We start from the raw sequence: 14,494 nt of genomic DNA on the forward strand, positions 1-14,494 counted from the left end.
AAGGGGGTTAAGTTTCCTTTCGCTCTTAGGCTTGTTATTGCGATAATCGGGGAAATATTTAACAGTAGATTGTCGGAGCGAGTCAATTTGACTCATTTACGATTTTATTGTTATATATATAGAAAAACTTAGATAGTTTTTATTAAAACATATGTTGGTTTTTAATAGAATTATAAAATGTATAGAAATACTAATTCCTTCCCCTCCCATTCCTTAGTTCCAAAAATCCATATGTGCTATATTTATTTTGACGGATCTCTTTATCCGGCATTCTAGTGTTAAACGCGTACATTATTTAGTACAATTCGAAATAATAATAAAAAGGGCGTTAAATTTCCTTTTGGTCTTAGGCCTGTTACTGCAATAAGCGGGGAAATGTTTAAGCGCGTGCATCGTTGATGATGCGCTTTACATTGTTGGGCACGTTTCAGGATGCTCGAGGATAACGTAATCCCCGTGTTCTTTGTTTTTAAACATTAACGAGACACGACACGGGGGCCTACGGCGATAAATAATTTAGGCTCAAAGCTGTTTCACCTGTTTCAGGACCTACGGACTTTTGACGTGCCTTCGCCGAAGAGCATCCGGGGTGTCTAGTGAAACAGGAACAACAAGGTGAACAGACTTTGAAACGAGGATGACGAAGAGCGTATTAATTTCATTTTTCGTTAACGATGCTGCAGGTTCAAATTGATGGAGAAGAATTTTGTCACAGACGTGGATCGATCTAGGATTTATCAAGGAACCTACCGTTCACCAATCGCAACAACTCCCACGAGAATAATGCAATCTGATTGGCCGCATCCCATCTCAGCTTACACGTACTTTCAGTTCTGACGTACGATTGGTCGAAGCGGTCGCATCTACTATTTAGATTGGTGCAAAACTAGGGTGTTAGTCGATGCGTGCATAGTATCTCCTCCGCAAGACTTCTTGTCATCGATGCAAAGTACTTCGGTGAGTGTCCATTGATTTTAAGTAGATATTTCTAAATATACGACGCGTATTTCGAAGCCGTAAGTTTAATACACAAACGAGGAGTGATATTACGGTCGAAAAGCAGCAAACAACTTCTTTAGCAGTATCTCCAGAATTATTACTCTATTTTCGAACAACGAAATGGAGAAGTCTCAAAGATTATAAACGAATCGTTGGAGAATTTTCATTCCCGGTAACTCGGTTCGGTCATAAAATACAGCAGACGGATGTGGCTGTATCTTTTTAGAGAATACGTACATAACTGTGAAAGATTTACTCGTAAACCAGCAGCCTGGGAAATTTGTTTTCTTTTCCACGCGGAGGCGTCCAAAGGCTGGAAGGCCGTAGTTCCAGGTTTATTACGTAGCGAGGTGATAGGTTCCAAGAGCGTATGGTAAAGGCGGAAACTTAAATACACTTTACCCTCGGCTTGTAACTTTCGCTTTGCTGGCCAATCGCTTTCCAACTCGATTTACATGTTAACATCCTAATTAATTTTACCCTCCTCCTCCTACGTAAAAAGTATCGCCAATTCACTTTAATTCAATTACTCTATCCAAGATGACTCGATATTTCCACCGAAGTCATCCCCTCGACGTTCGGCTTGATTCCAAAGGGAAACGTTTGATCAACATAGGGAGGGAGAAGAAAGAAAAAAAGAGCCGCGCAAAGATGATTAAGGGAGGCTCGTAAATTTCGTTGCCACGAATCTCGAGCACCAGCCTTTGGATAACACTCGATACCGTCCCGCTATCGTTCTCTCCCTTGACCGTGTACGAATATTCCTACCCTGGTTTCGACTGCATCGCGGGTACGGATGGGGTGCCCACCCTTCGGTTACGTTTCGTTTCGTTTCGTTTCGACGAACCTGTCGCACGAGAGAACCTGTTCCCGTCACTGGCAGCCAGGGTAGCAACACTACCGAGGGGGGGTTGCTCGAACGATGGGAAGTTTAGGCGCAAGGCAGCCTCGTGTCGTACAATGGCTCTCGCCGGGCTTACGAGCTAATCTTTTATCTCGACGTGGCACGCGTCCTCGACCCATCTGGCAAAGTTTATCGAGGGGTAGAAGGGCTGGCGATCTAGGTCTATCACGAGGATATTACGCCTTCGGAATGGCCACGAAAGTACCGACGGTATAACGACTCGCGTAAGCCCGCCGAGGAAGGGGTGCCCGACGATTTACACACTCGTTATTTTCTCTTCTCCAGACTCGAAGGGATTACACGGAGCAGCTAGGAGTTCGTTACATCATCGACTGCCGCGTGAATATGTTATAATTCCGGTATTCCATGAAATACCGATCTACTTAAATGATAGAATAATTTTGTAATAACGTAGCTGTAGAAAATAAATTATGAAATAAATAGACGGAAGGGAATTAGATGAGTTTCAGTGGTTAGTAATTAATAAAAAACAAATAAATTGTAAAAAAATATAGTTATTCCCTTAGAATAAACAGAAATTAATACATTTTTAAAATTAAACATTTACGAAGTTAATTAAAAATAAATGATAAATTTGCAGATCGGTATTTCATCGAATACCGGAATTATACTCTTTAATGCGACTCGGAACAGCGAGGGTAAGTCAATAAATTACGAATGATTTTTTAAAACCCTCTGTATATTTGCATACACAAATCGAGCTAGGTCGGTAGGTGGAAATTTACACAAAAAGCATTTGTCAAAATCACCCCGCCTGCGTATACGTCCAGATCAAAGTTACGTTGTGGCGCGAAACTCTTTGATGTCATTTAAAAAAGCGACAACGAGTGGATCGCGTGCGTTGGATGTGGCGTACATTTTTGCATAGGTTTATATGCGACGCGTCATGTCCACACTGACATAAATTTGTTAACACACGCGAAAAATCAGCGACAGACGCGATGCATAACGTAAATGTTTACCGATGCGACCTTAACACGGGATTTTATCCACTCTCAAATTTGCAAATTTCCTTTCAAATCAATGAAAGTACACGCGGAGTGATGTTTCTCGGTTGTGAAAGGTAGGCTGGCAAGGAAACGTCCAGTTTCGCCCGCGGTTCTCGCCTCAGCCGCCACCCTCTTCTTCTCGTGCACTTTGACTTTTCGCGAGATTCTCGGCGCACTCTTTCGCCGAAACTTCTTCTCTTCTTCCTATCGAATCCTCGGCTCGAGACGTCTGGCACTGGCGGTCCCTGATTAACTCGAAAGATCGTCCCAGGCCGCCTTGCGGCGAAACTTCCTCTCGCACCCCGTCGCGGCCTCGTTTTTTTCCCTCCTCCTTTTGCGCTTCTTGCCATCTTGTCGAAAGAGAAGAAAAGAATATCGTGACAAGGGATAGAGAGAGAGAGAGGATCGAACGACCTTCATAGAGGGGAATCGACTAAATGCAAATAATGGCGAGACTGAGAGACGAATCGGATAAGAAACTACCCCCGTATTTTATTTTCCTTTGTCGGGAAATCGAGGATACTCGCCGAGGGGAGGGAAAGGGATCGTTTCGATCTTTAGACGATTAAACGCGACCTCCTAGCAATGGAATCCGAACTCCGGCGTTTTAAAAGTCACGATTCGCTATCGCGTGAAAACGTAGCTGCCTCTCTGGATCGTTCTCGTTTGCCGTTTCGCGAGGGTGCATTATTTAAGGGGGAGGGGGAAGATTTTAAAAGAGGGAACAAAAAGTTGGTACACGTTCGCAGTGTCTACAAGTAGGTCGGCCCCTCTAACGAGTGGCAAATACACGCCTGCATAATCGGACGAATTCGACTCGCTTTATTCGCGAGCGGTGCACAATTCTCAACCCTCGCGTTGTCTTTCTTCTTTCGCTCTTTCGGCTAGCCGCGACCCCGTTTACAGAGAGCGGGAGAGCGAGAGAGAGTGAGAGTAGGGGTAGGAATAGAAATCCCTAGGGACCCGGGCTAGGATAATGCTTTGCGCGTACCGAATCCCCAGGATCGTGAGAAAAGCCGACGATCCGGGCGTAACGTGCCGTGAGACTTTGCCGTCTTTCTGTAACCCCCGGTGCCGGGGCTAAATTAGGCGAATCACCGTCGAGGAACCGATCCCCGAATCGTACCACGGTAACGAGCGAACGAATTCGCCACCCGCTCCGCGCGTACCTGTATCCGGGTGTCCTCTTCGTTCTTGCCGGCGTGACGCTTAAACAACGTTTAAATAAACTGGCTGCTTAGTGATGAGAAACGGGCTAAACGAACCGTGAGAACATGAAAACAAGGAAGAACCATGAAAGGAAGGGAGCCGAGGATAGGAAATGGGACAGTGAAACGCTCGTCGCGCGCAACGTACAGAGAGAATTCCCGAGGAAAAAAGTTGCCTTCCTTTTTTTCTGGACTCCCACGCGTAACTTCAGCGAATTTCCACGCGTAGAGGAGCAGAACAAGACTGTCCTCTCATAGACGTAATCTTATCTTTTCCTCTTTGCCTTCTAATCAATTTTCAAAAACATTCTAATCTCAAAAATGACACCGTTCGACTACGCCAGTAGAGTACTCTCGGAAGAATACAGAGACGAATTTCAAATTTCTTTTACTCTGCATCAAAGTTGAGCCGAATCTTAAGGGATTCGCTACGCCTATGACTACTGGATAACGAAGCATAGACGACGAGTGAAAGAAAGAGATGGAGAAAAAGCGAGTGAATTTTCCAGCCGGAGAAAGGCTGGAGAAAGAGAGTATGGTCGTGGTAAACGAAGTGTGCGGAAAATAGAAGAAGAAGGGCGAGGATGGTGGAAGAGGTAACGAAACGCCAGTGGCAGTGCTGGAAAATCAGACTAATTACTTTGTACGCGTGGCTTTCACCGAAATGGGCTCGCGATTATTTTCCCCGAGTATAATCTCGGCCAGACGCGTACTCACCGCGGGCAGGGACTTTATAATCGCGTCGGGTTCCGTTCCTGTCCCGTGCAAAAGGACAGACGGCACCCGGCTTTTCCGTTCTTTCCCCGGTGACACGGAAATTTCTTGATTTCTTTCGTAACCGCGGACGGCGAAACCGTTCGCGGTACCGTGGAAAACTTGATATTCCGTCGAGGTAATCGCGGGAACAACGTCAAAGCGACGCGAACACTGGCTTTTTATCGCCGAGGACGCAATCCATTCCGCGTCTACTGTTCCGCGATTACACAGGTACAGACAGATATACCAGACGGACAGGTGGATAGACGGAAGAACGCGTATTTACGCCGGGACGAAAAGGTGCGAGTAATAAGCTTAGAACGTGTAACTGGATGAGATTATCAGGATTGATTAATAACAAACGGTGAATTTTAATACGATAACAATAACGGTTTTTTATCGCGAGGAGATTGCACGCGGTGTCGCTTTTCAGGGATTAATGGAAGAAGGCATTAAGAATGAACGGTACCGTTGTTGTAAATGCAAGTTTTATTTATATATACTGTTACTGAATATTTATTTTATGCCAGTTTGCCACCGGGTCGATGACCAGACGCGTTTTCAACCCCTGAAAGACATCGCGATATATAATTTGTCAATCTTTGCCCCGATTTCAAGACTCGATTCTCATGAAAATTAAACGAACCGCAATTGGCCACTCTTATCAAACTTCGATTAGAGTAAATTTGTTCAAAAATACGAGCGATAAAATATGAAGCTTGGAGAACGAAATATAACACCGCGAGGATGCACGTGTGAGTTAGTAACGAACACGGTGTACGAGCAGTCACCGCGTTAAAATATAATTAGTAAAAATAATAGAATTTCTAAATACAAAACCGGGTCGTATCGTTGAAACATTTAGTAGTCAGCCACGAAACGTTGATCCGGTTTTCGTTCGGTTTACCACGTTGCAAAACTCGTAAGTCTTGTTACCGAAAAATAAAGAAAGGAAAAAAAAGAAAACGAATCGCAAAGAACGCGGACGAAGACATTTTCCGGTATTTTCGTTTCCTGTTTCGGGGTCGAACGATCAACCGTGGAAAGATCCTTCTCCTATCGATTCCAACCGGCTCGAGCAATTCGAATCTAGTCGAGCACGATAAATTCATGCTACCAAACGTCCCGGGATACCTTCGTTTACGCGGATCCGATCGTTTCTCCTCTCGCTACGATGCACGTTTCTTTCTTGTTGTTCCTGGGACCGGAGGGCGAAGGAAAAACGGAAGGAATTCGAACAGTCTTACTGAAACTCGAATGTTGTAAATGTAATTTAAAATCTATCGACCTATTAAAATTCACCCTCGTTAAAATCTGAATCCTTTGAACGCAGCATTGGCCATGCCAATTATTGAAATCGCAATCGGCAAAAACAAGGAATCCGTGGTTAAACTTAGACGAAAGCAAAGTACCGAACCGAACGAAATCGTTGCTCCGTTCTCGCGTTGAAAGCGCATCTCTAATTGCTCGCATCGAGTGTCGGTTGTTGGAAAAAACGTACAAGGGAATTTGACTTGGTAAGCAGAGACAGAGAGAGAGAGAGAGAAGCTTTTCGTTTGTAATCGGTGAAGCACGGGCGACGTGGAGCGTGTTTCGTTTCCAGAACGATTAGGAACGGTATTTCGTCGGGGCAGGGTTTGATGGTAGGACGCAAATGGAACGGTCGACCTGCGATTACTCGAGCAAGGAGATCCAATTGGCCTTGGATCGGGAGGAACGGTATCCTACCTCAGGGCTATCGAGCGGGTTAGAGGAGCGTGCATCGACCAGGAGAGATCGATACCGGGGGTTAACTTGGCGATCCGCCTCGGTTTTGCCCCGATACGATGTATTCGCCAGCTGGAAAAGGTGGCTTTCGTATGCCGCCGCGCCTCGCGCCATTCCTGTATCGGGCCGCACGTTCGCGAATTATTACGAGTCACGTAGGCGGTAGCGGAGGAACTGCTAGAGTGCTATTATTACGATGTAATATGGTTGAAGGGAATCCTGCTAGCGGAAGCGTGTAATGGAAGGAAAGGATGGCGTTAGACGGAGAGGTGATACGATGGAAAGGGAAGAAGTGGCTGGTCGTACGGGTCACGAGGTAGAAACACGAGGAACGCTCAACTGGTCGCGGAGGATAAGAAGGTTGAAACGTTGAAACGTTGAAACGCGGCAAGAATCGAGGCTAGAATTTTACGCCGTCACTGAGTTGCTTGTCGTCGGATCGAGAAAATAATAGAAATTATCCATGCCAGACTGGATCCGTCCGAAGCACGTTCTCCATGGAAAATCTTAAGGGGTTATTCTTGTAATCTAGCTGAAGATTTTGATAATAATTCGAGACTTTTATAATATTTTTCAACGATATCAAAGTTTGACGGTAAATTAAGCCACTCATAAAGTATACGTTATATCCGGGGATAAAGATTAAGCTTTTCGAAGAGGATTCCTCGCTGACGGAAGTGATTTCAACACAGACTCGTTTGAAGCAAGGAAACCGGGAAGATTCTTAAGAGGGCGTACAGATCGAAGAATTTCAAAACTTCGATCCCTGAATTTTTACATATCTCTAAAGCACGGTATCCTGAAAATGTCTCCTCAAATTTTCCACTTGATTTGGCAAAAATCGAAGTTGACGTTACAGATGTAAGTGCACTCCGAAACGACAGGAGCGATTTCCTCGGAAAATTCAACACAATTTCATCTCGAAGATTCCTACTAATTATGAAGAATGATCTGTTATAGAAAAAAAAAGAAAAAACAGAACTGAATATACAGAGGGGCGCAGACATAAATGAAGTTTTCCTTCATCATCCAACTTTCTCCGGATCTCCCGTCTGTTTGGATAAGAAGGAAATTGCCGTTCTTATTAGAGAAGCATCGATCGGCTCGTAAAAAGATTATTTTCACTTCTGGAGACTCGGCTTTCATCTCGGTTTCTTTCTCGAGCAAACGACCCACTTGGTTCACGGAATCTTCCGTCGACGTTGGAACAGCTTCGATCGCCAAATGGTATCGGTGTTTCCTTTGGTGGTTCGCGTCGAAAACCTGGAACCGTAACGACAGAAATCGGCGGAAAGGAGAGAGCGGGGAAGGGGAGAACATCAGACGTACTCTTTTCGCGAATTTCGCATCCGTTTTGGCATCGCGAAACTCCGTCGGCTAAGCTGGCCAACGATCGATAATGTATGCGAGCTGCGCCGCCTGCTGCCTCTTCCTGGCTTGCCCTGTGCGAACCACCAGAAAAAGGATAAATAAAACATTCTTCGCGTAACGACTGCCCTGTGGACGCCGTCTGAAAGAGAACCACAGGATGCGTTAGCAACCGCGTGCTCAGGAGAACAACGACCAACTGGTCCATAGTTCAGAATGGAATCTCTTTGTGGAGGCAGAAACGCAGAATGGTTAACATCCATGCTTCTCACCTCGTTAAACCGAGTTTACATTGACTACAGTGGCGGTAATGCGTTGAAACGGTGGGAAAATGTTGGAGTTACTATACCAAATTTGAAAAAAAAAGAAAATCCATTTGCTACACTCGTGTAAATGGACGAGTGGTTGTACGAGTACCAGGACACTGGTTCAAAGGATCGATCTCCAACCGGGTCCATTTGTCGATCGAGAACCAACGATTCTGTTGAAATCGCGATCGAGACGGCGGAAAAGTTCCATCGTCTGCTTTTTAACTCTTTGATCGAGATATTTTTAATCAACGGTTATACCGGCCGTCACGTATCCCCTTGGCGTGTCCACTCGACAGATCAAAGGAAACTCGGAGATCCACTATGAACCGTCCATGGTTTTCGCGTTTTCGTGCGTCGCCTGGGACTTTGAATAGCCATGTAAATCGGAGTACGAACCGATTTTTCCCCGTGTATCAGGAAACTTGACTCCGCCGTTATTATCAATCGCGAATAGAGAGCCGTTAATAGATTATTCCCAATCAGTGTAATCGAATATGACTGAACGAATGAATAGTTGAAATAAAAAGCGAGCAATTCGATAGGACGGTATCGATAACAAAGTTGTACCAACCACGCGATTCAGAATCGCTGCAACGAGCCAGGGATAATCTGAAAAGCATCGCTGGCAAGTGGTCGCGATCTTCGATCCGATCTTTTCAATTTCCCGTACAGAGGCGGATAATAATTTTCCCGTTGCCTGAAGTCAGCGCGTCGTCAAAGGGACGTGCCAGTCAGACGGAAAGGGAACAAGACGAAGAAAGAAAACAATCTTGTTAGAAGAATTTTCGTTTCGAACTGGTCGGGGGAGATGGAGCAATTTGAAAGCAGCGATGATCGTTGGGTGGTGTTCGATGGATCGATGGTTGGGAAGCTATTCTTTCCCCAATGGTCCTTGGCGATCGGTTTGATTTACGTCGGTCCGTGTGCCTTTCGGATTAGCGGGCGTAGAGAGGAGACAGAACGGCAGGGTGGCCTCTTGCGACGATTATCCCGAGGCTGGGGCGAGTCCCGAGGCTCGTCGAAATAAGCACGTCGATAAATATCCCTCGTATCTCTGTTCGGGGCGCGGGATATCGGGCTATAAAAACCGAATCACGCTTCCTCTTCGGTCTGCCTCGAAGGCAATTGCAAGCACGCCGAGCAAAGCGGCGTCGCGTAACGTCGCGCCGGGAACGCGTACGGTCTCTTCGTTTTCTTCCCCGAGAAATTGCCGTGTACGCGGCCGTGCTTGCTTTTATCACGGTTTAAGCCGCGGAAATGGTGGAGGATCGGGGTGCTCTTTGTTCGAGATCCGTAGCACGGAAAACAGCTTCCACGGTGGAAATCGTAGCACGAGAAGAGAAAGAAGATACGTTCCGTTTCTGGCGGACGGTTAATCGTGGAAACCTCGAACGAAAGCCTCTCCTCTGCCTCGAACGACAACCCTAATCCGTACATAGGAGAGAAACTAGCCAACATGATAGGCAAAGTCGCGGAGAACTGAATCCCCAACGATTCGTCCCGTCTCGGTTGTTTTCCATCCGTTAATCCATCCTCCTCGCGAGTAACCGCGGGAACAATAACCGCTGGTATCGGTTACGAGAAACGATTTCCCAAGGACCGGCGGCTAAATCCTACTTGAAATTGTGTCCCGTTCTCCTGTCGACCAGGTTCCAGCACGTTGGCCCGTCTGCCAACAACGTATATGCTTTTTGCGAAAGACGAGCTCAGGTGGAAGCACGCTAGAAAGTTAGGTTTTTAAAAGCTCGTCCATACAGCTCGTGATGTAGCTGACGCTGGTACCCACCTCTTAACGAGTCTCCTCCGCCGCCTTGTTGGCTCACTCTTTTTTCACATAGAGAGAGCAGAGGAATTTTATGGGATTTCGGTGCTCCATCAAAACCGCGGAGAAACGTGCTAGAGCCGACGTGCTTGGCGTTAAGAAGAAACAAGGGGATTAAACGCGTTACCAACGTGAGATACAAAGATCGGAAATCTTGGGGTGTATCTTCACCTAAAGGGAAAGGTATATGAAAAATAAAGAAGTGTCTACTTTCTTCGTGAAATTTCAACATCTTTATATCTATTCAATTAAAATACAATGAAACAACGTTACATCCACGGAAGATGGTTTGTCCGTCGTGTGGAACGTGTGTCTGGGGGGTGTGTTTGTGATAGAAAGAAGAAACAAGGGGATTAAATGCGTTACCAACGTGGGATACAAAGATCGGAAATCTTAGGATGTATCTTCACCTAAAGGGAAAGGTATATGACCTTCTTCGTGAAATTTCAAGATCTTTATATCAATTCAATTAAAATACAATGAAACAACGTTACATCCGCGGAAGATGGTTTGTCCGTCGTGTGGAACGTGTGTCCGGGGGGTGTGTTTGTGATAGAAAGAAGAAACAAGGATATCTTCACCTAAAGGGAAAGGTATATGAAAAATAAAAAAGGATCTACTTTCTTCGTGAAATTTCAAGATTTTTATATCAATTCAATTAAAATACAATGAAACAACGTTACATCCGCGGAAGATGATTGTCCGTCGTGTGGAACGTGTGTCCAGGGGGTGTGTTTGCGATAGAACGGGTTGCTGTTTCCAGTATTCTCGCAGGTTGGCCATCGGTGTCGAACTGAATCAGCATTCCGTAAGCACTAAATACCGCTAATATCGCGCATGTGCCTCGAACACCTTGATGGATGAGAATTCACCTCCTGGTTTATTGCCGTCTCTCTCTCTCTCTCTCTCTCTGTCGGTAGTATGCTCGATCGTTCCATTGCCCTCTCGCTCCACATTTATCCCTTCCAAGCGTAGCCGTCGCGTCGCTTACTCGCCGCAGAGCGAGGTTACGCGTGGAAATTGCGTAAACGAGGGAGCGGGCTAACGCGAACTCGCGAGTTGGTCGCGCGACGAACCGCGAGTATTGCTGCGAATCGCGCGTATAATTGATTTGCCAGGATTAAACGGGAATAAACGCGCGGCTCTTTTAATAGCTGGTCCAGAAAGTTTCTTCGATTTTCGAACGTTATACATATTTTATGCATTTTACTTCCGATCCTCGTGCCCTTAAATAGTTTTATCCGTTTCAACGTATTACCGGTGTTTACAAGTTTTGGGCAAGAGTAAGTTTGAAAATTGTTCTTCAGATTTAACAGTGAATCTTTAGAATCTGTCGGAAACAGTTTGCACAGGTTTAACGCAAAACTGATTTAGGAAAAGTCAAGTTGGCGATGATGATGTTGAAGATAAACCAAGTCTGTTGGATTCTTTTGTAAAAGAATCAACGTGCGCGATGGAACCATACGGAAAGGTATACAGAACAGGAAGATGGATACCGCCACGAGTTCACGGAAGATCAGAAACGCTAGAGGGCCTCCGTCCTTGCCCTGCTCCTTCTTCGGTATAAAAATGAGCCAATATGAGATCGTTTGTTAACTTGCCATGAAAAATAGATCACTTATGTAAATCATCTAGGGAACCAGCTCTATCAACGTCTGAATCGAAGCGTTATCGCGAGGAAATATTTCTTTCTACTTTCCTAACAATTTTTATTTCATTACGACATGTACAATGGAAAGTAATCAAGAGGCAAAGAAATCCTATCGTCGGTGTTGCAACTCGCGTGAACACCGCTCGCAAACTTTCTCATCTTGGTGGTCTCTAATCAAGAAGTAGGTAGTTTAATAACGGTAACAAATGTATCGTGGTTAGTCAAGGACTTTATGAAAATACGAGCGTGGTTGCGCAGCCTGTTATCGGCGAACGCGCCGTTTATCATTGTAAAAACCGAGCGGAGATTTTCACGAAGCGTGTTAGTTTTTGCATCGGAGCCGATCCCGAAGACCCAAGTCAGACATCAGGGTGGCGCATCTCTCGTACACGAGTACGAGAAGGGGTACGGGAGTGTTACAAGCCGCGAGGAAACGAGGGTCGTGTTCAAAACTACAAGGGTGCCGCGTTTTTTCTTTCCTTCTCTCATTCAACCGTGTCGTTCCTTCACTTTTATGCCGGTCGCGTACACTTGGAATTCGCAATCGTCGTGGCCGCGCGGCTCGACACCGACGGGTAGCAAGCATCGTTCACATCGGCATCGCTATCGCCTCGTATCACCCTTCTCCTCGTTTTCTACCCTCTTTCATCCAGCCTACTCGTGATTCCTCGGTTGCGACAGGGGGGAAAAGAGGGATAGGCGTACGAGGCAGCCGCGAGTCTTCAAAATCCCTCGCGGCCTAGCGGGTTCTTTGTGTCGTCGGTTACCCGGGCAACGTCCGTTTAGGTTTGCTCAGGATTAAATATGTAGTTTCGAATTAGACGAGCACAACGAAAGCCGAAGCTGGGCAGGCCAGACGAGTCTTAGACGAGCTAGCCGCGAAGCCAGGGCCCTCCGCGACATCAAAGAGACAAAGCTGACCGGAAGTCTGCCGTGCTATCCCTTCCACGGTCTTTCGCCCTTAAATAACCGTCGCCGCTCGGGGAGGAGAGCTTCGGCTAGGAAGACGATCGAAGATCGCCGGTGAATCACGCGAGTCGATTTGGCGCCGTTTCTGCTGTCGAATTGAACCGAGCCAAGCAGGACGGGCAGGGCTCGCGAACAAAGCGGTGGGCGTTTTGCTAGCTACCGAACCGAAGAAATACGATCGTCATTAACTCGCGGAGCCACGAAACTTTTCCCTCTCCGTGTGTTTTTTTTCACCGCGAAGGGAATCTCTCGATTCTTAAACTTCTTAAGCCTATTATTAATCGCGAGTGCGCCCATCGAATCGTCGGGCAGACCTGTTAAATATTTTATTTAAATTACAAATTTTTACCGCTGTCGCCCGTTTAAGCTCGCGTCCAGATAGCTATCGAAGAAAATTGAAATAAATCGCGGATTAACGGGGTCGGTTATTAAGCGAAGCAGGTATTAGCGTGCGTGACCAAGGCTCACTCGGTCCCGTCATCCGGTTCCCGTCTAACGCGTCCCCTTCAACAACGGCACCGCGTTCACCGGGGCTCGACGACGCGACGCGAGGCGACGCGACGCGCCGACACGTAGACGCGAAATCGTGCGCGTCACGCGCACCGTCTTTCTTCCAGCACCCGCTAATTTTTTTTCTTCCCCCCTATTTTTTTTTTTTTTTTTTTTTCGCCACTCTAACCCGCCCATTTCTTGGCTAGATCTTTATCGCCACCCGCTCGACAACTTGACCGATCGTTAAAGTTCATCGTGGCTCGTAAGAACGCTCGCCTTTCCTAGATGGTGACCGCGTTTCTTCTGTTCCTGGTTAACTCACCGATGCCGGAAGCCAGGTCAATTGTAACCCAGACCTCTGACACTCGAGTTTTGAAGCAAAAAAGCTTTGAATAATTATAACGAGAAAGTTTCACCGCGCTTTCTCTATGGGTACCTAGAATTCGTCCGGAATGTCGGCGACGCACGGTATTCAAATTGAATCTGTCTTGAAACGCGCAATATTGTAATACGTTATAACAATGTTACCAGGTTTGCGCGTGTCTAACGTTGTTAAATAGCCGACAGCCTTAAACTGGAGAAGAACGACGTCGTTCCGGTTGCCTGGTTTCAAGAAGATCTCGTTTCGCGGCTCACGGCCACTGTCAGGGACGCGTGGCACCGCGTTGCCGGTGGAAAGGAGGAAAATAGGAACGGCGATGGGGAAAATGTAGGGTGGAGGAGTGTTCTGGTGTAGGTTACGGGGGTGGAGAGGAAAGAGCGCCTCTAATCCGACGGTATCACCGGGCCAGCTATTCCGAGTCAGCTTCCGTGGCAAGTAATAACGCCGGTGTAACGGCATCGCTATCGTTGTTCCTGGGGTGAGTTATGGGGCTCCATGGTGCGGTGTACCCCGTACGTGTCATCGAGCCATCCTCCTAATTATGTGAAACGAACCGCGCCGTTGCGTCACACGGCACGCTAATGGGAAACGATAATTTACGAGGATGGTCAGGATATTTTTTATTTTTCTTCTTCTTATTCTTCTTCTCGGTTCGCTCTAACGCTTGTTCGTTTGGCGCGTATAATCAGAACGGAAGGAACTGGCGTCGCGAGGCTATCGTCGAATCGGGCATTCCGGGTCGATTTTGCCGTTGTTCCCTGCTGTAGGCTAGCCAGCTACACGTGTATATACAGTCTATAAAGCGAAATTTCAGATACAACGTGCGTTTGTGATGGTACATTGACTTGTCAATAA

The 14,494-nt window shown here is 46.4% G+C and overlaps 1 protein-coding gene across 7 annotated transcripts in view; it reads left to right on the forward strand.

The window, feature by feature from the left end:
* The window catches only part of LOC143305392 (uncharacterized), a 38,614-nt gene that overhangs the window by 10,213 nt on the left and 13,907 nt on the right, over positions 1 to 14,494 (forward strand). For 5 of the 7 annotated variants that reach the window (XR_013062292.1, XR_013062290.1, XM_076688793.1 and 2 more), the window contains 2 exons: positions 547 to 615; positions 684 to 957. Coding sequence is in view for 4 of the 7 variants with exons in the window: in XM_076688793.1 (XP_076544908.1) it covers positions 547 to 615; positions 684 to 837 (223 nt within the window). In the remaining 3 variants the exon portion in view is untranslated. Of the gene's footprint in view, positions 1 to 546; positions 616 to 683; positions 958 to 2,188; positions 2,563 to 14,494 lie in introns of those variants that run through there. The other 2 variants (XR_013062291.1, XM_076688794.1) reach the window with 2 other exon arrangements.

Source organism: Osmia lignaria, chromosome 6, assembly GCF_051020975.1.
Source record: "Osmia lignaria lignaria isolate PbOS001 chromosome 6, iyOsmLign1, whole genome shotgun sequence".
In the NCBI taxonomy this organism is placed as follows: Eukaryota; Metazoa; Arthropoda; class Insecta; order Hymenoptera; family Megachilidae; genus Osmia; species Osmia lignaria.